The sequence below is a fragment of the Dermacentor variabilis genome, chromosome 10, assembly GCF_050947875.1.
Source record: "Dermacentor variabilis isolate Ectoservices chromosome 10, ASM5094787v1, whole genome shotgun sequence".
In the NCBI taxonomy this organism is placed as follows: domain Eukaryota; kingdom Metazoa; phylum Arthropoda; class Arachnida; order Ixodida; family Ixodidae; genus Dermacentor; species Dermacentor variabilis.
This window is the reverse complement of record NC_134577.1, coordinates 91237283-91263888: the sequence shown is the minus strand read 5'-3', so window position 1 is coordinate 91263888 and position 26606 is coordinate 91237283. Positions and strand designations below refer to the sequence as shown.

The following is a 26606-nucleotide window of genomic DNA, read 5'->3' as shown; positions in this document are numbered from 1 at the left end:
TGTGGGCGTCATTAAGGAATGTGCAATAGAAGTTGGTGGTAACTCCGTTAGACAGGATACCAGTAAGCTATCGCAGGAGACGAAAGATCTGATCAAGAAACGCCAATGTATGAAAGCCTCTAACACTACAGTTAGAATCGAACTGGCAGAACTTTCGAAGTTAATCAACAAGCGTAGGACAGCTGACATAAGGAAGTATAATATGGATAGAATTGAACATGCTCTCAGGAACGGAGGAAGCCTAAAAGCAGTGAAGAAGAAACTAGGAATAGGCAAGAGTCAGATGTATGCGTTAAGAGACAAAGCCGGCAATATCATTACTAATTTGGATGAGATAGTTCAAGTGGCTGAGGAGTTCTATAGAGATTTATACAGTACCAGTGGCACCCACGACGACAATGGAAGAGAGTATAGTCTAGAGGAATTCGAAATCCCACAGGTAACGCCGGAAGAAGTAAAGAAAGCCTTAGGAGCTATGCAAAGGGGGAAGGCAGCTGGGGAGGATCAGGTAACAGCAGATTTGTTGAAGGATGGTGGGCAGATTGTTCTAGAGAAACTGGCCACCCTGTATACGCAATGCCTCATGACCTCGAGCGTACCGGAATCTTGGAAGAATGCTAACATAATCCTAATCCATAAGAAAGGGGATGCCAAAGACTTGAAAAATTATAGACCGATCAGCTTACCGTCAGTTGCCTACAGACTATTTACTAAGGTAATCGTAAATAGAATCAGGAACACTTTAGACTTCTGTCAAGCAAAGGACCAGGCAGGATTCCGTAGAGACTACTCAACAATAGACCATATTCACACTATCAATCAGGTGATAGAGAAATGTGTGGAATATAACCAACCCTAATATATAGCTTTCATTGATTACGATAAAGCGTTTGATTCTGTCAAAACCTCAGCAGTCATGGAGGCATTACGGAATCAGGGTGTAGACGAGCCGTATGCAAAAATAATGAAAGATATCTATAGTGGCTCCGCAGCCACCGTAGTCTTCCATAAAGAAAGCAACAAAATCCCAATAAGGAAAGGCGTCAGGCAGGGAGATACGATCTCTCCAGCTCTATTCACAGCGTGTTTACAAGAGGTATTCAGAGACCTGGATTGGGAAGCATTGGGGATAAAAGTTAATGGAGAATACCTTAGTAACTTGCGATTCGCTGACTCAAGACAATTGCTCCTAATACAATATCTCAAGCCAGTCATCCCAGCATAACCATTTTTGAGACATACAAACAGCTGACCCTGCTACGTTCAGCATCACAATGAATTGCGAACAATTTAACTTCGAAAATCAACGCTACGGAAGAGCACAATCGTCACGCCTTTAGCTGACACCCACAAGAGATGCGGCATTTAAGCCTCAGTATCGCGCAAACGTGAAGCGAGCGCGCTTCAAGCCGTGATCTCACTGAAACGCTGGGGAATTGCGTGCTGGCTTCTCCTGGGCGCAGCGCATGAGCTGATCGCACCTGCTCAAAAGTGCCGATAATCTCCTTGTCCAAGGTTGCAATTAACTCCTTAGCAGTTTTGTTTTATCAAAAAGATCTTACAAAGAATGGTTCTTTTTTTATTGCCAAGTGTGAATATCCTTGTGACAAAAAGGAGACTTTGAGGCAGAAAAGGGTAACCAACTCACACAATAAATAAAAGTAGGTTACTGAAGTTTAGTGTATACCATAGCATACATTCACCAACCAAGTTCTAGTAATCAACAAATATTATGGAATATATAGAGAATTTTTTTGCCTTTGTCCCATTAGCTGCGCGTTCTAACCATGTGTTATTTCACTAAGAGAGCTTTGGCACACCTTTGGCATGTGGCACACCTCAAAACAAGGGATTACACAGAGTCACTTCCCGATTTGTTTCACCCACAATCACCCAACCAGCTCATCCTCTAGAAACAACTCCATATAGGAAAGCAATTCAGCTCGCAAGCTTACGCTAAACTTACAGGGTATAGAAACAAAAGGAAACAGCAGAGGCTTGAGCATTCCGCTGTTCACATTAATTTCAGTCCACAGACATCCACTTGTGATGTTGTCATGTAAGCTTTCCTCTTTGTCCTCTTCCTCCAAGCAGCTACTGACCTCAGTCAACATCTCATTTGTCTTTGCTTCTCAAAACTATGTACTCCTTGGTATCTGAATCATTATTGTCGGAAGAAGAAGGCGAAGAAGTGCCTCTTTTTCAGGAAGATGAGCTGATGATACAGGCATAACCTCCATTAGACACCATTTTTAAAACGCCAGTTGCCACATGAAAAATGTGTTCCAGATGAAGAAAAACCACCGGGCACATACTGCCATCTGTCGATTGAAAAATCAATAAATTCACGAAGGAGCGTCTCTTGTCCAAAACGATTAAAGCTGACTTAGCTCCTGCCTAGAATATTTGGCTCCAGAAGTCAAGAGACAGATTGTAGACAAAGATATCAATGGGTTTTCTCCCGTTATTAAGCAGTTTATAGTTACCTGCGTCCTTTTTTGCGTTTTTCACGTGTCTGTCCACTGCTTCATACTAACTATTGTAGTCACAATGCCAGAGCAACTAGCTCCACAATCAGCCCTTATAAAGTATAAAAGCAGCAGGCCAAGGCCAGCGTGCAAATTAGAAAAGCGAGTCTCCTGTTGGCACACACGCACCGATCCTGGCGTCTGACGGCTTCTCGACAGGAACATGGACGGCGAACAGGATGGCTGTGTAAGCTGCTCAGGCTCCACGTCAAAAGGATTGGTGTTGCTGCTAGCATTGTCGCCAGGCGTCGCCAGAAGCGCCACCCCGGCCAATGCGCTGCTCCGACTGAGTGGGGAGGTGGGGCCGTTGACAGAGGAGCCACCATCTTCGCCGCGTGTGCAAGCATCAGTGCTGCTGGTGCTACCACTGAAATGAGTCACAAAAGAGAGGCCGCCAATCTATACTATGTTGCATGTTTAGCAGGCGACACTCTGCAAGTTCTCGCTGCTCGCATTAATAACCAAGAAATAGTGCATCACACATCCTCCAGAGCCGTGAGGGATATACTAATAAATGGGGAAGAAACTTGAGGGTTAAGGAAACTTGCAGAGAAGTTAAAGACCATGCAATGAGCAATAGAAAGAAAACAATAGGCATAACATTAAGGTACAGGATGAAAATGCTTTGGACATGAGAACAAATGAGAATGGTCAATATTCTGATTGACGTTAAGAGGGGAAAATGAATTTGGAAGGCCATGCAGGGCTGAAAACTGGTGCAGGGCTGAAAACCGGTGGTGTTTTAGAGTTGCAGAGTGGGTACCAAGAGAAGGTAAGTGCAGCCGACGAAGGTAGACAAATTAAGTGGCGTGGTGATGTTAGAACTTTGCAGGCATAACATAAGCAACAAGGGCAGCGATGTGGGCTTGTTGGCACACCTTGACTAAGGGTGGTTGAGTACAGGTAAACATGAGGACAAAAGAAGGCACATAGGATGCCTGCGCATCATATGTGCCCTCTTTTGTCCTTGTGTTTTCCTGTGCTCAACCACCTTTAACCATAACATAGGATCCGCTGCCACAAAACAGGGGGAGCAGGAAGATTGCAAGGAGAGGCCTTCCTCAACCCGTGGACATAAATAGGCCGAGGATGAGGGACACATGCAAGTATTGTGCAATTCGATATAGCATTAAGCCTCACAATTCTATGCCGCAAAAATATGATGCAATTGTTACACAGACTGCATCGCAGGTCTGAACCTATTCATCGCCAAACAAGCGGATTGACATGTTTCTGCGACCAGCAGCCATGGCGCACCACTTGCGACCAAAACAGGCGGGTGACAAAAAACATACGAGAGCAACGCTGTTTGCAAAGTGAACATAAGCCTGCAAAACAGAAAGTAGAACTAAGCAGCGGTTGGTGGTTGCAATAAGGCTGGTGGCATAATGAAAGATAACAAGATCAAACGAACTGGTCAATAATCATCACTCACTTACTGGTTGTCAATGCTGGAACAGCCAATGTGTCAACTCGAGAGAGAGCTAGCTGCAAGTGTAGTGCATAAGTGCATGGCAAGCTTGGTTAGCGGGGCGATTCTATTTTGCCGATAAATTTTCTTTGCAGGGCGATTTGCAGCTGGATATTCCCAGAAAGAAAATGCATGTTAGCGAGGTACAATTCGAGTTTTGAGCATTTGAGTGTTTCTTGCACCCTACAGAAGCAATGATCAAAGTGTTCTCCGAAGGCCATACTGGGGAGGTATTCTGTAGGAGTCCACCTAGTGGACTGTCCATTATGGCCACTGCTGATTGGCTGAGGCCCCTCTTCTCCTCCTCACTCGTACAGCTGCATCTAAACAGCAGCGGCAGAAATGGACAGCCCACTTGGAGGACTCTTACAGAATAGCCCCCCTGGTTGGCACTTTTCTAATGATTACTAGATTTACTTGATTCTAATACAGCCTCAGTTGCACCATGCACCCGACTCTTCAAGGCAAATTGGAAAATGCAATGCATGCTACTGTAACGCACACTCCCAATTTTCATGCTTCAAACAAAACAAAGCAAAAAATGCAATTCCCTGAATTGTTCCCTCACCAGATTTTTATGGTAAGAGAGAAATAGTAATTAGTTCTCACTTGAAAAAACAAGAATCTGTTGCATCTGAACCACACTGGAATGCGCATCACTTGTTGCTGTCCATGGCCTTATTATTGCTATAAATTCCCCAGCACATGCCATCTTTGGTTCCGTTCATGGCATCTGAGATCCGGCACCTTTCATAACTATGACAGTTAGCGTACTATAATAGCAAACTGCCATCATTTGTGTGAGCTCTGCATACCTACAGTACGACAAAGCACGGCTTTCAAGGATAGAAGGTGGGATTCGCGATTAGGGGGCTGCGATTTGTACACCGCCTATTACCGTTTTTGGTTTCTTACTTGACTCTAATGCGCATGTCATGCTTTAGCGAATTTTCCTCGAAAAAGAGTGCACATTAGAATTACACACCTGCGAACATAAAAATTTTTAAAATCTTGTGGACACAATACCAAAGGAGAGTGGGAAAATAGCATGCATTCTTTAAAGCTCGCCCAGAGCTCGTGCCTTTTGAGAGACACACACGCACTTTAATAACAAAGAGTTACTTTTAGATGCAGTATAAAAATGGCAGCAAACTTGGAACTGCAAATACTGACAAGCAACGCACCGTTTTTAGAACACAGCGACTTTGCTGTGGCCAACTTTGCCGGCTTCACGAATTTGTATTAACTAGCTCAAAGCAAGTACCCCTCTTTTGTACTTTTACCAACACAAGACTTCCAATGGAAGGTTCGGAGACTAACGAGTGAAGTTCTTTTTTTAAAAAAAACAGAAATATTGGTGCAACATTTGTAAAATCTTAAAACGAGCCCTAACTCATAAATACATTAAGTTTGGGAGACTTGGCAAGTATCTAATCAAGTAAATGCAATACTGCCTTGCATCTATAGTCAGTACTCTGAATGGACTAAACAGGTTGGCGTGGTTACTAATTCCAGTGTTAGTGTGACTGGACACAAGAGGAATGAAAGCAGATGACAGAAAGTGGATCCTGTGCAAGTGTGCGTGGCAGGATAAGATCCTGATGGAAACTCAAAAACCCTTGCTGCTAAGAAACACAAGACTGATTGCGGAGTGCATGGAAGGGCCAGTCTATCAGATTTCCATGCCATGTAGAAAAGTATGTTAGACGAACGAGCAGGCTTCTTAACGACAGATCACACAACTGCAACTACACTGCCAGAAATCATTAGGACGGCCACATTTATGTATTTTGGTGCGGGTGCGGCTGCGTACCTTTGTTCACCAGTTGAGTTGTACTCGCACACTACTAATACAAAATGATGCATGAAACAACTGAAGTGGACTGCATCAGAAGGGTAGAATCAGCGTGCGTTGCATCCGATGACTTATCACGTCAAAGAAATTGTGCTCTTGCAGACAGACACAGCGATGTTGGCAAAAAGAAAAATGGGTTTGGATGCAGACAAACGGATTGACAGTTGGGCGAGTTGCTGCAGTAACATATTCTTGGTTTGTATCACGAAGCGACAAAGGCAAAGACTAGAAGGAGACAGGATGAACGCTTGTCCCGTCTTCCAGTCTCCGTCTGTGTCCCTTTGTACTACAAACCAAGAAGATGTGCACAAGACCTGTGTTCTCTGCAATAAATCGGAAGCGGTGCATCATGGCGACTTATTTGTTGCCTTCTGTATCTGTGGCTTATGCACTGCAGTGCTTACGAAAGAGAAATATCAACCAGCCCAATAATCTGCATTAATGGGAGGGTAAGACACACATATATGCTGCTAACCAAATATTTAGAGGGGCCCTGAAATACTTTTTGATAATAACAAGAAACGTTGCCGATTTGTTGACGAGGCTTCTGCGACCGTGTAAGCCAAATATCACTGCGCTGCATGCAGCAGAGAATTTGCGATCTCATGTCAAAAGCAGTGAAAAATCGCTACAACAGCTATTGGGCGATTTCACAGTCACGAGAACATCATCAGTAATACAATTATTGCTCATCCAAGGTAAATGAAAAATATATGATTGCAATCTCAAAAAGACAGAAAGAATAATTCATCTTTGCACTGCTTGTCCGCACACAACAGCCACACGTTGCTGCCCTAGGCATCAGAGATGAGAAGTAGCACAGATACCACGGCAGCCATGGGATGCCGTTACGAGCCATCTCGCCGCCGAGGCATTCGACCTCCTGGTGGGGCAAGTCTAGCAATGCTCCCTTATGCCCCCTTGCTGTCTCCATTGTGTAGCTTCCAACACGCTAGTGGAAATTAAAGGAGAAGGAAGTCCACTTATCGGTCAAAGAACTACATCTTATTCCAGTTGTGCTTGAAGGATATAGACATTTTTTTGCAGCCGGAGATTATTGAGGCAACGTAATTTAATAGTGATGTCATTCTATGATTAGTTAGAAAAGCATTTCAGCGCCCTTTTAATTGGTGCTAGTTAGTTCCGGTGAAGCAAGCTGTCAACCAAAGAAGTCGCTGCAGAGTTGGAGCAGGCTGCTTGGTTTGCAAACCTCTACCTTGGAACCTGTAAGGATACCCTTTTGGCAATTTGGATATCATTTGGCAACGCATGTTTGGGATGCACAAAATAAGCACCCAAGAGCATTTGTTTTTTCAAACTTTCTTTGTTGTGTGTGACTGGGATAGAAGGTTTAAAAACAATGAATAGCAAATATCACTACGCACTGCGAGTGTATTTAAGCTTTCTGAAGCAAATCAAAGCCCAAAGATTTTAGGAGTCCATAAACCCCGTGAATGTAAACGCCTACTATCGAGTTCCTCAGTCTTGGGTTCCCGATTTCTTTTTCTTTCCTGCAGCACTGCGGTTTTTTACAGAGCGGTTGGGTCTAAATGTGATTAGCTGCCAGCCCACTGCGATTGCAAATCTGGAAGCGCTCTGGCGTCAGAACATCCGGGAAGTCGCTTCGCGCGTGTAGCTACACCGAGTGTCCTTCCGTCGAGCTGGAGGGCGTAGACTTATCTAAGCACAAAACCATGCACCCATAACGAGTGGCGCAGCCAGTAATCTGTTTCGGAGGGTAGCACAAGCCCGGTATGCCCCCCCCCCCCTTCCCTCCTGGCTACGCCACTGCCAGTAACAGCAATCTAGGGAACGTGCGAGCCCAAAACACCAAAAATGAAAAAAAAACGAAGTGTTGAGACTTCTAGTGCAAAGGTGACGACAGGATCGGCAAGGAATCCGAGCCGCGACCTCATTAATTTGCTGTATCAAGAAAAATTAAATAGAGGTCAGCAACATTACACGCAACGTAACTCGTCAGCGGCGGCTCAACACGCATGTTGCCGAGTCTAAACACCTTGCTTTGCAGAAAAATAAAGAACATGCCGGATCAACACGGTACGCGACAACCACGGCTCAACTTCAATGAAAGGTCAAAGAACTTACCGCACTGATGACTGCTTAAAATCATTCATTGGCACTGTTCCGGGACCACGCTGCAGTCTTTCCAATATCCCCAGCCTCCCTGTGATGCCTCAGCCACTCACAGCGCTAGCAGACTCGCAAAGCTGGCAAGGAGTGTCAAGAAGTCGTTGCCACAGAAAGGCGCATGTTTTCAGTGACAAGGATGAGGCGTCTCCGTGGGACGGCACTGACGGGCCCAAAGGTAGTCATCCACGCACACCTGTAACTGTGATGGGTCATGCAAAACGCAGCTTTATCAAAGTTTGACTAGTTCAACACGAATGAACCCATCAGACGTGCTTCACCGTATCTATTGTTGTGCCATGCGCCACAGCACCATGATCCCGGGCATTTAAAGGCACCGCGGCGCCGGTATGCGGGCGACCCGCTGCAGATGCCTCTTTTGAAGTAACCAATCACGTTTGCAGTGTTTAAATAAAAGGACCAATCAAAGCTGGATTTGTGATTGGCTAACCTGCGCTCGGCTCGCGATGGTTTAACGTTCTTGTGCAGAGTTTCATTTTCTTTTTTCTGGTTGAGATACGATTTTTGTAGCAAATATTTATTACATAGAATAACTAGATATCTTGAACAAAAGGTTCAATTGGGAGTGCCTTCAACAGAACTCTTATAACGCCCTTTTGAACGGATAAGCAAGAACAAAACACGAACATAACGAAACTCGGACTTGGCATAACTATGCATAACTTAGCTGCGGGCACGTGGCTGCAGGCCATAGAATAGCCATACTATAGTGCCTAGAATATAGCCATACTAGACACCCTAGCCATACTGCCAGCTGCTGCCGACTACGAAACGCGAAAGATGGCGGCGCCCAATGTTGATGATCGACGAAAGGCTCTCAAGGAAACTTTCGATGGTTCGTACAGTTTCCTCTCTTACTGGCCGTGCGCTTTCTTTCCAGTACAACGGAAGTAAACAGTGCGCATCAAATCTGTCCGTGCAGTGCTGTTGGAAATGTCCCAACTGCTCAACACAGGCCTGGACGCACAGTCGCTGGCGCTGTGCGTCCAACTGTGCGAGAGTGGCGCAAACCCCGAAGCTCTGGCCGGCCTCATCAAGGAGCTACGCGCCCGAACGGCACCCAGCGTCACCACTTGGGTCAGTGTGATGTCTTTAGCAATCAAACTGGTCATTTTCTGGCGTTTGTAAACACCGCTGTTTGCTCTGACGCTGCGATTGTCATGCACGCAGAAACGTTTGCATACACACCCACAGAACAAGACTAAGGCAAACGACAAACAAAATACATGCAGCGCGAGTGGCTTTGCTATTTCAGGCGTGTTGCATCTGCACAGCCATTGGTGGCTGCCGACGATGAAGTTCAAGCAATGAGGAACATAACAGCAGGAAACTGCTACATTGCTTGGCGTTGGAACAAGCACAAGTTCGCCAGGTGAGGCGCGCTCGTGCCCAAGTGCCAGTGCAACTAGCGCGTGTACTTCATCGTTGTCATCTTCTGAGACGACACATCAATGCTGTTTGTTCAAACCATCCGGACGTCAGAGCAACGTGTTACGTCTACTGCGTGGCCAATACGCTAACCCATTGGCCGGTTTGTCGTATGCTGCCTGACAGTTTCTTATGCGTTCCGCTTTGACGCCACCGTAATTAACATACTGCAAAATTTTTCTTCATTGACCGCTGTGTCTGCGATGCATTTCAACTCGTTAATTATGTGTTCCGATTTTCCAATCGCGAGATATGACGATTCTAAAACAGTGACCTCGGAGGTACGATCTTCTCACGCCAGCTTTTGTGCGGACATCAAGCCGCAATCCTGGAGAGTATGCAAGATCGTTGCATTTGTAGTGCTTTAGCAAACCTCTACGAGCTTGGGGAGCTCTTGGTAGAAGCCGAATACTTGTACATGCATCCCTAACATTCCATGACACCTTGTACGGCCATGACTATGCGAAGCCACAGTCCACACACGCTCGATCCACTTCCTTTATTTCCTTCTTTCTTTCCTTTTTCCATTTAATTTCATTTCTGAAATGTGTTTCGTTATGATGGGTTTCATTATGTGAGTGAGCCGAAAGATACTGGTGCAGTTTGGATGCCACCTATAATCTGTTTGGGTGAAACCTGACGCTGAGACCCGGCTCCACTAAAAGTAGCCACTGTGTGAAAATCACTCCAAACGTGGACGCTGCACTCCACCTCAAGCACCACGCAGCGGAGGCTAGGCCTCGTGTCGGCAAATCAGTAACGAAGGGCAGATGTGTGTTACAAAGAATGGAGGAGGGCTCGCCCATTGTGCGCTATTAATCCTTCCATGATGCTTCCATTCAGTCGGCATCATGCAGGGGATGATCAGAGCCATACAGTGGACTAGCCCTTCTTCTGGTTTTCTGGCACAGGCCATTGCTTTCAATACACTGCACAGAGCTGGTAAGATGTAGCATAGAGCACAGTAGGTGCGTGTGTGCGGCTGCTAGTGTGCGTTAAAGAATGCCCAAAATGGGCCTAGTGCCTTGCAATGTAGCATGCACTGTAGATGGGGCAACAACTGGGGCACGGACATAGAGGCTAACATGAGAGCATAAGCATATGCGGTTGTCTATCACCTGAGACGCCTCATTTGCAGGTTTCAGCAGTGAGACCCCGCAATTTAATGTGCGACTTATTGTCACTTCCCTTCTCTTGTGCAGAGCCTGCGCCCTGAACATGCCGAACGGTGACTGAGCACGTCTTCTCCTTAAAGATGCAGCTGGCCTACAAGGCGAGTTCTTTTGGCAAAATGGTTGGTAGTTGGGCTTGTGGGTACTACGACATACTGAAGCAAACAGCGCGAAGACGCCACTAAAATAAAGGCAACAAATGACACAGGTGTCCGTGTGTGCAGCTGCATCACTGACACGAGTCATCTGCAGCATGAGATATGATGCAGTTTGCAGTTCCTAAACCTGGTGAGATGCCCTTTAATGATCTAAACACAGACAAAGGTGTTAACATTGTATGGCAAGTTGGCATGCTGATGCTAGAGCCTGGATTTTCGTTGCAACTCCTGCTATTTAAAATGCACTTCAAAGATACTTCACTTTGTCTGTGACAGCACATCAGTCTTGATCAAATTAGTCTCAATTTTTACAAACCCTGAAGGCAAGAATATTATTAAACTGCTTCGATACAATTCCGCATGCATCAGGAATAATGCTATTTTACATAATTGCTTTCAAGTTAATTTTGAAACGAATTAAAGAAAATGTGCATAATAAAATAAAGGGGAAATACAATGCTATTGGGTGTAGACGACGTGTGCATTGCAGGAAAGTTGTTCAAGAAGTTAGTGCCATTTTTGAGAAGAAAGCAAGGTGGTGGTGTTTGCTGTAAGATTTTGGAGTGAGAGCAGGATTTGTTGTGATCCTTGATACCTTTCAACGCCCTTGAATCTGAAATGAAACCGTCACGTTCAAGGCCTTGAAAGCCTTCAAGTTTCACAGAGTGCTCAAAAATCCTTGAATTTTGCTTCCAGCTAAGCTTCATGAATTTTATTTACGTGCCGATTATGAGGTTATGCAAGGAAAGATTGCAGCTCATGTGATCCGATTAGTATTTTTGTGGTAGGAGCCATGTTGTTTGTGGTGGCTGGTGATGGTTTACTTGAAAAATGCTCACTGTGCACTTCTTCATTCTTTCATTCGGTGCACAATAAAAGGAATGCTTCCTTGTCTAAAACAGTGTTTTCTCTTCTAGTTGCCAGACATTGTGGTGCTTTAATCCTTGAACATGTGTTTTCAAGCCCTAAAGTCATTTAAAACTGATTAACTCTTTTTTTTTTTTTGCAATAACAACTACAAATCCTGCAGTGCAATCACAGAGATCTACTGATCTTTTATTACTTTTTTTTCTCAACTAATTTCTCAGAGCAACAGCTCAAATTCACGGAAATTCAGCAAAGTCCATGGCATCATGCTAATGTCAGCAGTGTTAAGATTTTCTAGTAATTAACCCCCTTTTGCCAAGAAGTTTGAATTCACTCCTAAAAGCAGTAAATTATGGTTTAAATTTTTTCATGCCCACCATATCAGGAATGCCACCTGCGTCTCCGTCTATTTGTCAGTTGCATGTTTGCATCGTATTGGTGTGGCGTAGCATTTCTCACAGGACAGTACTACTGGTTGCGGAGCATTGGCAAATAAAATTGTACACTAGACTATTATTGCTGCGGGACAACATTGCACGATAAGACGTGTGTAATTTTGAGAGCGGAGAGCTTTGAGTTGTATCTTTGCTGTTGAAAGCTGATGGAATGTTTCTCTTTAGAGTGCTTTAAAGAGACACTAAAGTGGAAATAAAGTTTATTTGTATTTGTAGTAAATTTCGCATTTATGATACCGCAAAAGCCACTCATGCGATGAAGAGAGGCTTAAAAAGCGACAAAAAAGAAATGCAATAACGAAAGACAGGTGGCGCTACTGCCTTGAAGTTCCTGCGCCAGCTCACTGTGGAGTCATGGATTTTGACAGCACATGCTCTGGCTTAGTTAACTTTTAAGTGGTAAATATGGACTAGATTGTGTTGTAAAGAAACCAAAAACTGAACGTTGCTAGTTCCAAGAACATTTCCTGCACCCCAGAGCACCCTTCCCCCAGTGAGCGCAAAACATTTTGAAATCCATGACGTCGCTCTGATGTGTGGCCACTGGGGTCATGGTGTGAAATTAGTGAAATGGAACTATAACCTTAGCTTTTTCTTATAGTGATCGCTGTCATATTGTGAAATTCACGAAAGTAGAGTCTTAATTAAAGGAGTACTTTACGAGTGTAAACTGGTCTAGTGATTCTCTATAGTGCCTTGTCCAGCCTGTCCAAGATATCAGTTTGAAAACTTTGTTGCAGATTACTCCAGGAGTGGCCATGGTTACCCCTGCTCGCTACTCTGCAAATCAACGAGAACGGCTTTGCGTAGCTGCTTCAAAACTCCGTGGCACCTGTGCGCTTTGGTCGCTGAGTCTTTTCGTCAAAGGCAGAAGCACCACATTTCTGGGCCTCCATGTGTCCGCAAGTGGACCACGAGGAAGCGGCCAGCAGCATATAAGTTGTTTCTGAAATGCACTTAAGGCTTTCTCATGTGCTGTCCATTCAACGTAGCATTGCGGGATCAGTGTTACTTTTACTGGGGGTGTCCAGACCTCCCTTCAACTGCAGAAATTAAGTGAACATTGTTACCGAACAGTGGCATGAGATGCTGGAATATATGCAACCTGTTTATTTACCTTCTTAATTTATTGTCTGACACATCTCAGGATAGTGTTTTAATTTTAGAAGCCTTGAACAATTCACTCACAGCAATAAAGGATTGCAATGCAGTGTCAAGGCATTGAAAATGTTTCTGAGAGGTCTTAAAGAATTGCGTCTGCAATTACTCTGAAAGTGGAAGGATCAGAGGAATTCCATACATGCCAAAGCTCAACCCCACATTGTATAGAGAGCTCAATGGAAGAGGACGGCTTGTTTCAGGCAAGTACATACTCGGGACGAGCACAATGACAATGTTACTGTTCATTTCTGTATCTTCTATGGGCCCGCAGCTGTCATTTACAATCTTCTCTGACAGAGCGTGCTCTTGACAACCTTTCAGACTGCCTGGCTTACACACAAGCTGCCAATTTTTAAGCATTCATTATAAGACGCCCAATTTTTAGAGCATGCTTATGATTTTTGTGCAGACACCAGTAATATTGGTTTTCTTTTTATTTCCAGTCAGCTTAGTACAGATTCTATTTCAAAAAAATACATATATACTGTCACCAACTAATTTGCAGAACATGATTTTTCATACCCACTTCATTAAGAGGCATACCTGCAGCACTGCAACCCTCTCCACTAAGCCAGCTTATAACATATAACGGTAACCAAAATGTCGGTCGCCGTTACATTAATATTTAATGAATAATTTCATGAATGTTTTTGTTTGTGATGTAAGTCTTTGCAGCTGCGACTGTGCTGAAAAGAGTGCTTATTCACAGTGTCCCCACAGAACAAAGGCTGTGAAATATTCTAAGAGGGAGCTTGAGCCTTGAGCTCAGGGCTCCTATCTAAATGTACATGTAAAAAGAGAACTCGTTTTTCTCGGTTACCACTACACCAAATTTGGCGAGGTTTGCTGCATTTAAAATAAAACTTAGTCTAGCCACTGTTGGTTTCGAATTTTTGTTTAGGTTGTCAGTTTTTTTCTTAAAGACTGACAAAAATTGAAAATTTTTAGAAAATGAAACTATCAGGTTTACAACTCTAACTCAGCAAGGAAAAACGATATCACAATTCTGTGAATTGCATATGATAGTACATGTAAAATGGACAAAATTGATATGTTACACATGAATCTAAAAAAAATGTATTAATACGGAAATACAGCTTTTGCAGAACCCTTGTACACAACGTAACAAATTCACCTTGTGATGTAAAATGACATACCGAATTTGTTCGCTTTCAATGATCTAATGGATGCCGTTTACAGAACTGTGATATCTGTTCTTGCTGCGGAGCTATTAATTTGTAAACTTCGTGTGTCTTCTTTTTTTTTTTTTAAGCTTTTGAGTTTTTGAAAATCCTTTTAACAAAATTTAGGCTCTAAATTGAAATTCTACTTTCCGCAGTCACTAGAATTTAACTGTCTCTTCCAAATGCAACAAATTTAATTCAAATCGGTCCAGGGGCTATCTTAGAAAAAGGTTTTTGCATTTGATATGTACTATTTGAATAGGCCGCGTTGCAGTTAGACCCAAGCTAAGGCTTCCTCTTAAAGGGCCCTTCACCAGGTCTGGCCAGTTTGAGCTTACAAGCGCAGAGCATATATTGCGCGATAATCATCATGTCTGCAAAGTATTACATCACTACGCGCCGCGGAAGGATCTGAAATTTTGCACTGAATGCCGTTTTTACTTCTCCTCATGGCCGCTGCGCACCAAGCCGGACGGTGACGTAGTCGTGTCCACACTGTGACATCGCTCGTGGCCACACGCGACTCCAAGAATTATTCAAGACAAAGCTGTTATCTGTGCAATCTGTTGCTTGAATTGAAGTTTAGAGAAATAATAAAACACACAAACTGTATGTCTGCGTGTTTTTTTGTTTTACTTTGCACTGAAGCAAGAGAGATGTACTTCCGCTTCGTCTGCTTGTTTCCACGGTCATGCGGTCACGTGTGCATGTACTGAAACTGCCATTTTCTACAGTGTTCCAGCGCGGGATCATGCTCTGCGATCCACTTGTCCTGCCCGAGTATTCGTGTAGCACTGAATTATGTATACCGCTAGTCATTTTTCCTTGTACACAGCGTGCAAAATTGTGCGCTGCGCAAACGAGACAACAGCTTGCGCACGACGCCGTCGGCGGAAGTGCGTTGCGCCAAAAAAAAAAGTGAGGAGCAAAAAAAATGAAGGTGAGACCTGCAACGTATGCGTCACACGATCCTCGAGGTCCAGTATGGGAGAACACAGGGAAGGAATTTCGCTTGAGTAGGCTAGACGGGGCGAGTCAGGAGAGAGTCTTGCTTAGCAGTGGAGCCCACCTGCTGAAATCATGAGTTCACAGCACTGAAATATTTCTATCTCGGATATTAATGAGCCAATCTGAAAAATTTTTGCAGCAGAACGCTCCTTAGAGGACACGTAACAACTTCCAGCATATAACCAAAATTTGCTATGGGGAATGGTGAGGAGCACTTGGGTGCACATAGATTTTGCATAAAGTTTCATGGGCTCAGGCTCGCATAGACTACAACATGTTCAGGCCCACTCTAACTTGGACTCGCGCCACACAGACTAACTTCATCTCATTCCGCTTGGAAATTACACGTGAGGACTCACTTTGACTCGCACCTGCTCAGTGTCATCACAACTAATTCAGACTCACAGGTGGTTCGGACTTTGAGTTGACCTATGAGTGACCTCACCGACATACAGTCACTTCATGACAAATGCGCCAGTTACAGAAATTACACAGCAGCTCATACACTACCCATTGTATGTGCAACCTACCATCAGAGAAGTCACTTGCTGTCCAACAGGTTTGCTGTCTGCTTGCAACTAAGTCACTAGGCCAACCAGGTAAACAATGAAGCAAATTGTTTTACTGGAGGATGCACAAAAAAAAAATGCAATCTTGCGAAGTTTGAGTGAAAAGTACAAAAGTAATCAATGTTAAATGGTCTTTTAAGAACAACATTCACCATAGATGTTGGTTTCTGTGTTGTCCTTAAGAAAATCTGCCCAGTTATCTTGTTTTGCATTTCACTTTGTAGCATTATTGAATTTTTGATGCCCCTTAACAGTGCTCCCACAATAACAAGTACTAACTGGATAAAGACACAAACAAATTATTTTATTCTTGCTGTGTACAGTGAGTGCTGTCCAGCAGGGCAGCTAGCTGCATTAGCTGATCATGTCATGTATTGTCGAGTCACGGATGACTCCTGATGACGCCATGTATGTGAACGCTGTCAAGGTCTACTGACAATAGCTTTTAGAATTAACACACACTCAAACAGTATGCAGTAAAGTGGTTATCTACTAGCAGCTTTTCTAAGCTATGCACAATAATGCGCTATATTATGTAATTGCCTTTTAAAAAATGTATGACGACTGAAAGAACTGAAAGAGTAGGGTTGTACTTGATGGGTCAACTGGTTACAATGAAATTATTTGAAGTACATATCAACAAAATACTAAAAATAAAGTTTGTTTAGGAAGTGACACTTTACACGAAGTCGTACATTAACGCCAATAAAGTGCTTAACAGGTCGGACCGCAGAAAGAACAGGCAATTCTGATGGGTGTCAGAAATTATTTTTTATTACAAATAGTCGCTGCGCTATATTGCTGTAACATATATCAAAATTTAGCTAACTAGATGGTCTTTCATGCATAAACAAATATTAGACTTCAACGTGATATACAATGTTTAGAAAAAAATCTCAAATTCAAGATTTGCTGAGAGAACAAGATAAAAAAGTTGGAAAAGGCATGGATATACAAGTGAAAAAACATAATAAAAAAATCCAAAATATACAAAATGTGGTACATTGCCTCGTTTCTTGCTTGTGAAAATTTGGCATGACTATCTACCACTGTCTCTTTTTGTGGGTGAACTCTGGCACCAGTGGTCAGCGCTCAGTCCCCACGGTTCTTGTGCCACTCGACCAAACAGTTCCGGGTAGTCATAAAACACAAATGAACCTGGCATGTGCTGCAAAAAGACATTTGTATTGTGCTCGATTTTCTTCTGTTCACAGCACAGATTGCAGTTTCTGCGTTTTGCCACTTTCCCGGCTTTTGGTGTGCCTGTTATGCAACAGATGGTGGAGGCGTGAGAGCTTGCTTGGCACTGTCAAGATTCAGAAGCTGCTGAATGAGCTCTTCTCTAGAAGCTAGGTGGTCAAACCCGGCAGCGCATGCCAGCTCGGCAATCTCTGGGTGCAATGTGCGGTGAGCTGGGAACAGCATAAAAACTGCTCACGCATGCAATATTGACACAGTGGAAGAACAGTCTACCACCACTGCACGCTTTCTCATTAGACCATTATAATAGCCAATCATTTGATCCGATTTATCTATGCCTAGCATGCCACCATTATAATCACGGATTAGCAGAGGCTTTGTTACAGATACCCGAGTCCAGGAGTTTTGCCTTCTTTCACTTCATTTTGCGGTGACCGTGTCATTTGCAGTATGAACCGTGCTCATCATGTTGGCAACACGCTGGTCTTTCCACTGAAGCTACGGAATATTCTGATCGTGCAACCATCGAATGTCGCCGCGTCGAGCTTTTTTTTCCCATCGTACGTCCTTCAGTTCGGCAGGAAATCCTCGGCGATCCTTGTGTGTGGTTCCGGAAGCCAATGTTTTTCGGTTGAGAAGATCACTAACCAAGCGCGTAGAGGTGTAAAAATTGTCCATAAAGATCCTGTAGCCCTGATCAAGTTATTTGTGACACAGCGGGCAAACTACATCGAAAGCCAACCTATGGGGCCCTGGCTGCTCACGCTTACCGGTATACACACTGAACTGCAGAGTATATCCTGTTGCAGGGTCAGCTAGGACCCACAGCTTGTAGCGCTGCAAGCTGTAACAAAATGGGGCGCCCCATTTTGTTACTCTATCTTTGATGTACTGTCAGATGCCTGACCGCCCTTCCTATTTGAGCATGTGCTCATCCACGGAAAGATAGCGACGTGGCTGGTAATGGTTCGCCGACACTTCGTTCATGTGCTCCAGGAGCCACCACATGTATCGGCGCTTTCTTCTTTAATTTTGACTCGCATCCTCCAAGTCTGCAACATCCAGCATTGCAAGGAGAGCTATAAACCGGCGTCGCCGCGTGATCCGTGGTGGGAGCAGACCACTGTACAGATTTCCTACATTCCAATACAACTTCAGCCGAGGAACCCTCACAATGCCCATATAAGTTACGAGTCCGATGAACTTCAGCATTTCACTTGGGATGACTTCTCAAGATCCGTCGAAACAAGCATGCGTTGGCTTCTCCAAAATGTGGGTCCAAGCATATTTGTTCGTGTTTTTGCAAATGGTTTCGATCACATTCATCGAAGAAAAACAGAAAAAAGAAGTTCAGAGCAGTCAGGATTTCTTTTTCTCCGCTTCTGAGCGCCACGCCCGCATCAGCGTCCCAGTACACGTCGGGTTCCCGTCTCGGCGAAAACTCGATCCGCTTCTCCGCTGGGGGCAGCAGATCATTCCTGCAGCTTGTCGAGAGCCTACCAAGTAGAGATAAAATAATGAGAACATATAGCGAGCCCGTTTACCTACTCCAGAGACAACTGAATGTGGAACTGTGCTCACCTTCGGCTACTAGATGAAGTCCGCGGTTCGTCATCGCCCGAATCAGAGTCCGAAATGAAATCGGAGCTGCCGAAGTCGTCGTCAGACTCTTGGCTGCTCGGTCAATGAAAAAAATTCGTTGCCAAAGCAGCGGAATCGCGCGATTGACAGCGGAGCGACCTCACGCAAGCACGATGCTCTCTCACGTATCGCCGCCTGCTGGAAAACAATAGAAACTACGCCAAAACCGAGAGTCTAGTTTCCGACGACCTTCGAGATGGGCTACTTGTCCAAGCGCGCGGAAATTTTAACGTGGCAGCGCGCGCAAAACCGTCGATCATATGATCGATGGCCTATAGGTCGGTCCCGAATGTGTTTTAAGAGGTAAAATAAGGATCTGTGGCAATATCAGGAAAAAAAAGAAAGTAAGGTACAGCGTATATAGTTACAGACACTTGTAAAAGTATTACAATGAATTACCCGCATGTCGCAAAATGTTCGTGAAAAAGCAAAGCACTGATGCACCGCCTAGGTACTAAGCAGTATTTCTGGCAATGCCTTTGGCCGCACAAAACAGTTTACATAATGAGGTCGAGAATGATGTGTATTGACGAAGCTTTAATGAAGGCATGTCACGGCAAATACTGATCTCTCATACCACGGCAGATGCTTGCCTGAGAAAACGTCCTGTGTCAGTAACTGCCACGACTGGTGGTGACTTTCAGTTCAAAACTTCATAACGCTTTTCGTCACGGAATTTCTTGAGCTCATAGCCCACTCGGGTGTTGATATTGCTGGGACAGAGCATTGAAATTCGATGATGAATATCTCGAGTTAAATGAGATTTTAAAATCTTTTTTTTTTTTTACGTGATGGTGCTGTAAAATATGACTTCCTATAAATTTGCAATATAAACGACTGTCCTCAAAATGAAAAATGTGTCAGCCTCACTTAGATATTCCTTTGCAAAAACTCGATGTTCTCCCTGCTCATGACATTCTTGTGAAAAAAAAAAAAATCTTTACAGTCCAGAAACGAACTTTGTGTAATCGCATGCACGTAAAAAAAAAAGGAAAAGCTTAGATTATTTGCATTTTTGTAAAGGGATTATTTGCAATATTTTTCAGGAAGTTGGTGGTCACTGCGGCGATTTCAGAACCGAGCAATAAAAACAATACATTTATAACATTGGGAAAAATTACCAATACATATGTGTTAAAAACTATAGCCGCCATTTTCCATATACTTGTATGGATGAAGATTGTTTCAACAAAGTGGTATGGTATTACAGAAGGCAAAAGCTGCAAATGGCGGCATTTGTTTACTGTATAGTTTGACCGCGATTTTGTAAAAAAGTTACAGGTGAATTTGCCATGGTTAGCACCAGAGATATGTTGTGGCTACTGAGGAGTTGGAATAATTCAGGGATGATTCCACATTTTCAAAAGCCCTGAATGGAATGGGAATGGAATGAGAGCCCGAGTTTCCGGAATGGAATTTCGAATGGAATGGACACAATCCTGGAACGCTAAATGTTTATTTGAAGCGAAACTGCCCCAGTAAGTTTACCAATTAGACTAAACTAGACTTAGTCAATTTATTATGTTTCCCAATTTCTGCTCAATACGGCTCTTTCATTATCTTTCTATAGGTCACTACGTATGTCAGAATATGTATAAACACACAATATTCTACACATTCTACAATTCTGATGACACAAACTTTTCATTGTTGCACCGGTGAAGTGCATTTAGGCACAGTAACTTTTAGTTAATTTACTCCTGAACTTTCTTTAAAGAGTTTAGTATTAAGTAGGTACTTAGTTTTAGTGACCTCCTTAACATTTAAGCAGTTAAAGGGACACTACAGCGAAACAATAAATCAGCTTAGACTAATGAAGCATTGTTTGAGAACCCTGCAGGTAGTCATTAAAAAATAGTTTGATTATTAGATGAGAAAATGAAGCTCTAAGTATCAGTATTTGAATTTCGCGCTTAAACCCCAGCGCCCGTACGTCAGCGTGACGTCAGGGATTCCAAAGAATGTTTTCGCATTTGGGCCGCGTTGGCTGAATAAAGGTTCCCGAAACTTGCTATGTTTAATATTTGGTTCCTTTAGAACACAATGTAGTCAATCTGTACCACCAAATGTAATTAGTAGGCCCTAGAAAATGCCATAAAAATCCAAGACGTCACAGCCCACAGTTGCGGGAACTTAAGTAGGCGTCGCCATCCGTATTTCGTTCTTGCGCTTTTTTCTGGCTTACCAAACGTCTTATCGTTGTGAGAGGGGTGTTTTTGGTGTTGTAGAACGGTAATTTACTGATGCAGAAGAAATCATTTTTCACTTTAGCGTCCCTTTAAGCGGCCAAGAATGATTCAATTTAGCAAGAGCATGCTTGACCTACGACAAAGGGATGCAGGCCAAGGACGTCCATATCTCAAGCATTTGCACCCCCTGCGAGTCCCCAGCGATTCGGAAAGCACACCATGTTTTTTCACCCACTTTTGAGCATCCAGAAGGCACTGACAAGCCGTCAGAGAGCCGTGTTGGATAATGGTGCCCATTAATATGGCAGTAAATGTGAAAGACTATTAGAGCACAACTTATCTCGCATTGACTGTCGATGGTAATGCTATTAGCATTCAAGAGATGTAGCCACACACGATATTTATAAAGTCACGTTTATTTAACATCTGTAGTGGTCATTGTAAAACTGCTGTTGCTTCGGCAAGTATGCAACATGTATGCAGCTGCATGCAAACTACTCAGTCGAAGATCTGCTCTGGATAACCCGCAGCAGCCTCGCGGATGTGCATTTTCAGACAGTCCAACCCCTGGTGCTCAGTATTGGTTTACTCATCTTAAAGGTCAGACAGCCGCTCAGAACATGAACGGAGATAACCCTGCTGATGGAAATTTACCAATCGTTTTGGTTAAAACGACCCATGTTTTACAGCGAAGCTGTCTATCCCGGGATTTCTTCGTGGCGTAACGTCAACAGAAAACTTTCATCATCTATCGCTCATTCCCCCAAATGCAATGGTTCATACCCCCATAAGGGAGAGGCTACAATCACTCAGCAAAGTGAAGCGAACAGTACTTACATTCTTTGGAATCACACATACAACATAAAGAGCAGCATACTTTTCAATAAAAAACAAGCGCAAAACAAGCATCCGAACCACATAATTGATGATAAGGCACTCCTGCGCCTACATGCAATGGGAAGCTCCCCGCGTACATTTCCCGGCAAAGATTACTGTTGCGCAATCTGCCGCGGCGACGGCAGCTTGACTGTAGCGTACTAAGCAGGGAGTGGCGTAACTACACTTTCGTACGTAAAAGAAGAGCCCGCCTGGCAACTGATTTTTGTTGTGACGGTGCTACGGGAAGGCCATGTATAGCGAGGACTCCTGGAGAGCGGCGTGCTTACGAGGCGCCGCGAAATTCTCATCTCTCTGGTCCAGCTCCCTGTAGGTGCACAAAGCAGCGGCGCAGGCCAATAATAATAATATTTGGGGTTTTACGTGCCAAAACCACTTTCTGATTATGAGGCACGCCGTAGTGGAGGACTCCGGAAATTTTGACCACCTGGGGTTCTAAATCTAAGCACACGGGTGTTTTCGCATTTCGCCCCCATCGAAATGCGGCCGCCGTGGCCGGGATTCGATCCCGCGACCTCGTGCTCAGCAGCCCAACACCATAGCCACTGAGCAACCACAGCGGGTGGCGCAGGCCAAGTCGCTGGCCGTTAATTAGGCGAAGTGCATGCGAATGTCGCCACGTCACTAATACGTCGCAATGGGTAATCGCTCTAGCCGTCCTTTTCTGCTTCGCTGTAAGAGCGTGGATCCCTGCACAGCGTGTATTGGAGGCAATTTTTTTTACACCAAAGCTGTATATAGTTACTCTCCGGCGGTGGCCGATGTCCGTCCGTCTGCGCGGCGTCGACACGAAAAATTATTTTGGCTTCAGTTTCTCGCAAATGCTCTGTAGCTCCCAATCTGATGTAGGCATATCTTGGAAAAAAAATCATACAGAAATTGGCCGCTGAGACTACTCTGTCATAACGCCGAGTTTCATTTACTTTTCGTCGTGTTTAGTTAGTTCACAGTGAAGTTGTAAACGTTACAGAATTCTCGTCTGCTGCCTTTACATGGCCGTCTATGGAGGGAGTATGGTTCCAGAAAACTGTTGTAACTCTTCTTTTATTGAAACTATTCTGAAACAAATTATATCAGAATTAGCCGCCAAGGCGAATCTAATATTACGCCGAGTTTCATCTAGCTTTTAAAAGCACGTAGTTCAGAGTGAAGTTGTAAATATTGTGGAACTTCCGTCTGCCATGCGGCGGTGGTTGCACACGTCACTAATTCATTAAAGAATAAGAATAAATCACTCCACAGTCAAGAGATGTATTTGTTGTCTGTGTCCTTGAACAACAGCAACAACAACAACAACAACAATAATAATAATAATAATAATAACAATAATAATAATAATAATAATAATAATAATAATAATAATAATAATAATAATAATAATAATAATAATAATAATAATAATAATAATACCTATGCATACATGCGTCGAAGCCTAGTACCACAGCTTTGCTGCTCGTACTAGGCTTCACAGAGTGGAAGGGAATTTTGTTTTCTGGCTAACTGGGAATTTGTATTTTTAATTCGCTGAATGTCCAGAAAAATTACCTTTGGCACCCCACGCGGCAACATATCAAGAGGCATAAGTGGCCTGTCACGCAACCTTTCATTAGTGCACGCGGTTCCTGGTCTTTTTGTTATTATTGAAATCCAGTAGACTTTTTTAACAAGTTTTTTCTAAGTCACAATGTGCAGATGAACCTTCGTTTGTTGCGAGCAGAAAAGTGGCGGTGCCTTCGATTTCGATGAGTTGGCTCAATTGGCTTGTCTGTCGACAGAATAACAGCGACGGGGGCCAGCCAGCCATGACGTAGACGTGTACTTGGGGGAAACGTGGTACAAATATAAGAAATGTCTGTGCAACAATGCAAGCTTATTGTACCAGCTGTTTATTTTACAAAGTGTTTGAAAGGGCCCAAATGTAGGTGGTTAACCACAGTTGCACTCACTCCTATGGTGGGTGGCTTACATAATTAGCGAGACGGGCTATCGACATAGTTCTCATTTCTTAGCGTTTCTGGAGGAAGGACTCTTTATTTTTTGACAGGCTGCTCAGATCAAAAAATCGTGCTTACAAAATATGCACGCGCTTTTAGAAGTAACCGCTGCTGGTGCTAACACTACTTATGCTGAGCTTTTGGTAGCGCCATAAAAAGACTAGGTCCTTCAAAATCGGTTGTCAGTTTCCTAGTTATCTATTATAGACGTGCTGACCGACAATTTTAACCATCGCTGCTATGGCTCGATAGCTATGGCAACTGCAGACGTTAGTGCGAGAAAATCGCTTACGAGCGTTTGTTTTTTTTTTCTTTTCGGCTTTACGTCGGCCCTTACCGGGAGCGCCTTCTCCGAGCCCAAGCAGTGATGATTCCCTGTGCTTCATAGAGGACCCTGCCGTATGTACGCGAGCGCCGCAGCATTGAATAACAACACACAGCCCTGTGCGTAAGCTTGTTCGTATGCTACAACACCACCTTTCCCACCATCACGCGCATCGAGCGTGTATTCATTGTCGCTGCCAATGCTTTCGCAAGGAAACAAGGGAATATAACCTAGGGAAATATCTGAAAGAAATTGTTAGTGAAGATAAGCAACAAGTTAAGCGCTGCAGAGGGCGCACTGAAAGGGCCAGGCCAGCTTGTTTGCTGTATTTGTGCGATGTCAGTAATGGTTGGGAGGAAACTAACGTAAAATTAGTCGATTACACTTTAGTAAATACTCGACTACTTTCGTAGGGCAGCAATTGGTAACTGTAATCAGTTACATTGTTGAATGACGTAATTGGTTTTTTTTTTTCGGTGACGTGTACAAGTCCGGCTTGCGGTCAGTACACTGCGCGGTGCCCACTCGATTCAAAGGGGAAGACCACCATCAACGTGGTAGGGCGTTTTGATAGCAGAGCCGCCGTGATTGAAATCGAGGCTTTCATTTTGGGGCATCGTAGCACCTGGAGCACTTACCTGGTCCAACTTAAGTATCCACTTTTCGCTGTTCGACTTTGTTGTCCGACAATGCTTACGCGAGAAAACGTTGGGACGTCTTCCCCGCACGAAGACTAAGTCTGCGGAGGTGCACCCTTTACAGGGGAATGTGTAGAAACTTTGAATGACGTAGAGTAAGGAATCTGTAGTTATTAGGAGAGAGAGAGAGAGAGCGATGCCGAGGCTCATCAGCTCCCGTCTTTCGATCTCCGTACAGAAAATAAGCACAGCGTTAAAGTAATCCTAACGCGGTCCTTAAAATCGCTATACCGATTACCCGCCTCAACGTCGACCACACTGGATTCTGTTAGCGCACGCAACCTCGTGCCGTTTGTACCACCGGCTGCTCAATAAATTGAGCGCACACGGAATAGGAGCACACTCTGCTTCTTTGTGTTTACATGTTGCCTTCCTTTAAAAGGCGTCCTGAACCTCCTTCAAGTGAATTACCGTCACTTTTTGTTTACGCGTCCCTCGATTGTTTCAGGGTGAAAAGTAAATCAATATATCTATAGTGCGAGGCTGGTGTTGCACTTCGGTGGTATTGAGATTTATGACGAGTTCGTAATAAAAAAAGTACAACAAAAATATTGCGGTGTTTGCTTTTTTTGTTTATTGTAGCTTTCGATATCGTAACTGCAATATAGTCGTAGAAAAAAATACCTGGTTATACAACAATGCTTGCCAATATTGCGCAAAAAACAAAAAAAAATGGTCTGCCTGATTAGCAGATGGTGGTTTTGGAACGTAAAACTGCATTATTTTTTATTGAACAATGTGTCGCAAGGAGAATTATCCGGGAAAGTGATTGCAATCCTCCTGAGTTGCTGGGATAAATGAGTAGAGCCATGCATTTTTGCGCGACATACGTAATCGCGACCTCGCTGCTGTGATCATTGCGTGAAGAATTATACCAGGGTAAAGAAATTGCATCAAAGCGTAGCCGCGGGATGTGATATTAGATTTTGCGAGATAAAGAAAGCCCAAAACATTAAAGGCGGGAAGCAATTGAGGTCAATACAGTGGAACCTTTCATGGCCGTGACACGAGCAGTCCGGTTCTGGTTGTTAGTGATAGATATAGCGGTTCTATTTTTAACACGTTCAATCGTAGTAACAATAAGTGTATTAGAAAATGATTTCCACGGAAGCGGCGACGTCGTGTGCGTTGAGGTAGCTGGCCAGGTTAAGGCTTCTACCGCACCTGGAAAACATCTTGGCACGAACCGCGCGTCTTGCGCCTACAGCACGTGACAGGGCGTACAAGCAAGCAAGAAAGTAAAAGGACCCTCAAACAATTTTTGAACGTAGTAAAATAACATTGCCGATCTGTTAAAGAGGCTCCTGTGAACATGCGAGTCTAATAAATGAACAAATAAAATAAATATTATTGCGTTGCATGTAGCAGCGAATTTACAATATCGTGTCCAAAGCAGTAAACAGTCGCTCGCTCTCGCATCCATGGTGTCGTTATTGAAAGCAGTTGGCCGAGCAACGTTATTGGTTTATTTCATGATCGCGAGAACATACTCAGTAATGCGTTATTGCTAACCCTGTCCTCTAGCACAGGGTTTCTTATTGTTTTAAGTTGTCTTGGGAGCTAATATTTCAAGATATCGGGATCCTTCATTAGCGATACTTTTCCTGTTGTTCCAATAAGAACAAATATTCCTCGAA

The 26606-nt window shown here is 43.8% G+C and overlaps 2 protein-coding genes and 1 long non-coding RNA gene across 4 annotated transcripts in view; 1 reads left to right on the top strand and 2 right to left on the bottom strand.

Moving 5' to 3' along the window:
- LOC142560818 (protein aurora borealis-like) overlaps positions 1 to 8330 on the bottom strand; it is a 62343-nt gene extending 54013 nt beyond the window's left edge. Inside the window, exons 1-2 of the mRNA XM_075673187.1 lie at positions 7961 to 8330; positions 2658 to 2895 (exon numbers count right to left, since the gene is read on the bottom strand). Coding sequence (XP_075529302.1) covers positions 2658 to 2895; positions 7961 to 7989 — 267 coding nt within the window. The 5' untranslated portion in view covers positions 7990 to 8330. The remainder of the gene's footprint in view (positions 1 to 2657; positions 2896 to 7960) is intronic.
- A 382-nt stretch (positions 8331 to 8712) lies between these two features.
- Positions 8713 to 13314, top strand: Mzt1 (Mitotic spindle organizing protein 1). 2 transcript variants are annotated; one of them, XR_012823438.1, is made up of 4 exons: positions 8713 to 8858; positions 8946 to 9100; positions 10654 to 10745; positions 12844 to 13314. XR_012823438.1 is itself a non-coding variant. In XM_075673185.1 (4 exons), exons 1-3 carry the CDS (start codon positions 8804 to 8806, stop codon positions 10681 to 10683), a joined length of 240 nt encoding a protein of 79 aa, XP_075529300.1. In that variant the 5' UTR covers positions 8713 to 8803; the 3' UTR covers positions 10684 to 10724; positions 12844 to 13314. The 2 variants fall into 2 exon arrangements, 1 of the variants encoding a protein (XP_075529300.1); XM_075673185.1 differs by having other exon boundaries at positions 10654 to 10724.
- Positions 13315 to 16916: 3602 nt separating this feature from the next.
- LOC142560817 (uncharacterized) lies at positions 16917 to 18969 on the bottom strand. The gene is made up of 2 exons (XR_012823439.1): positions 18807 to 18969; positions 16917 to 18721 (listed from the first exon to the last, which is right to left on the bottom strand). It is a non-coding gene; the product is annotated as an uncharacterized LOC142560817 (long non-coding RNA).
- Between the last annotated feature and the right edge of the window lie 7637 nt (positions 18970 to 26606).

Coding starts and splice junctions, on each gene's coding strand:
- Mzt1 (XM_075673185.1), top strand. CDS start 8,804: ATGGCGGCGCCCAATGTTGATGATCGACGAAAGGCTCTCAAGGAAACT. Junction 8,859..8,945: donor TCTCAAGGAAACTTTCGATG/GTTCGTACAGTT, acceptor CTGTCCGTGCAG/TGCTGTTGGAAATGTCCCAA. Junction 9,101..10,653: donor CACCCAGCGTCACCACTTGG/GTCAGTGTGATG, acceptor TCTCTTGTGCAG/AGCCTGCGCCCTGAACATGC.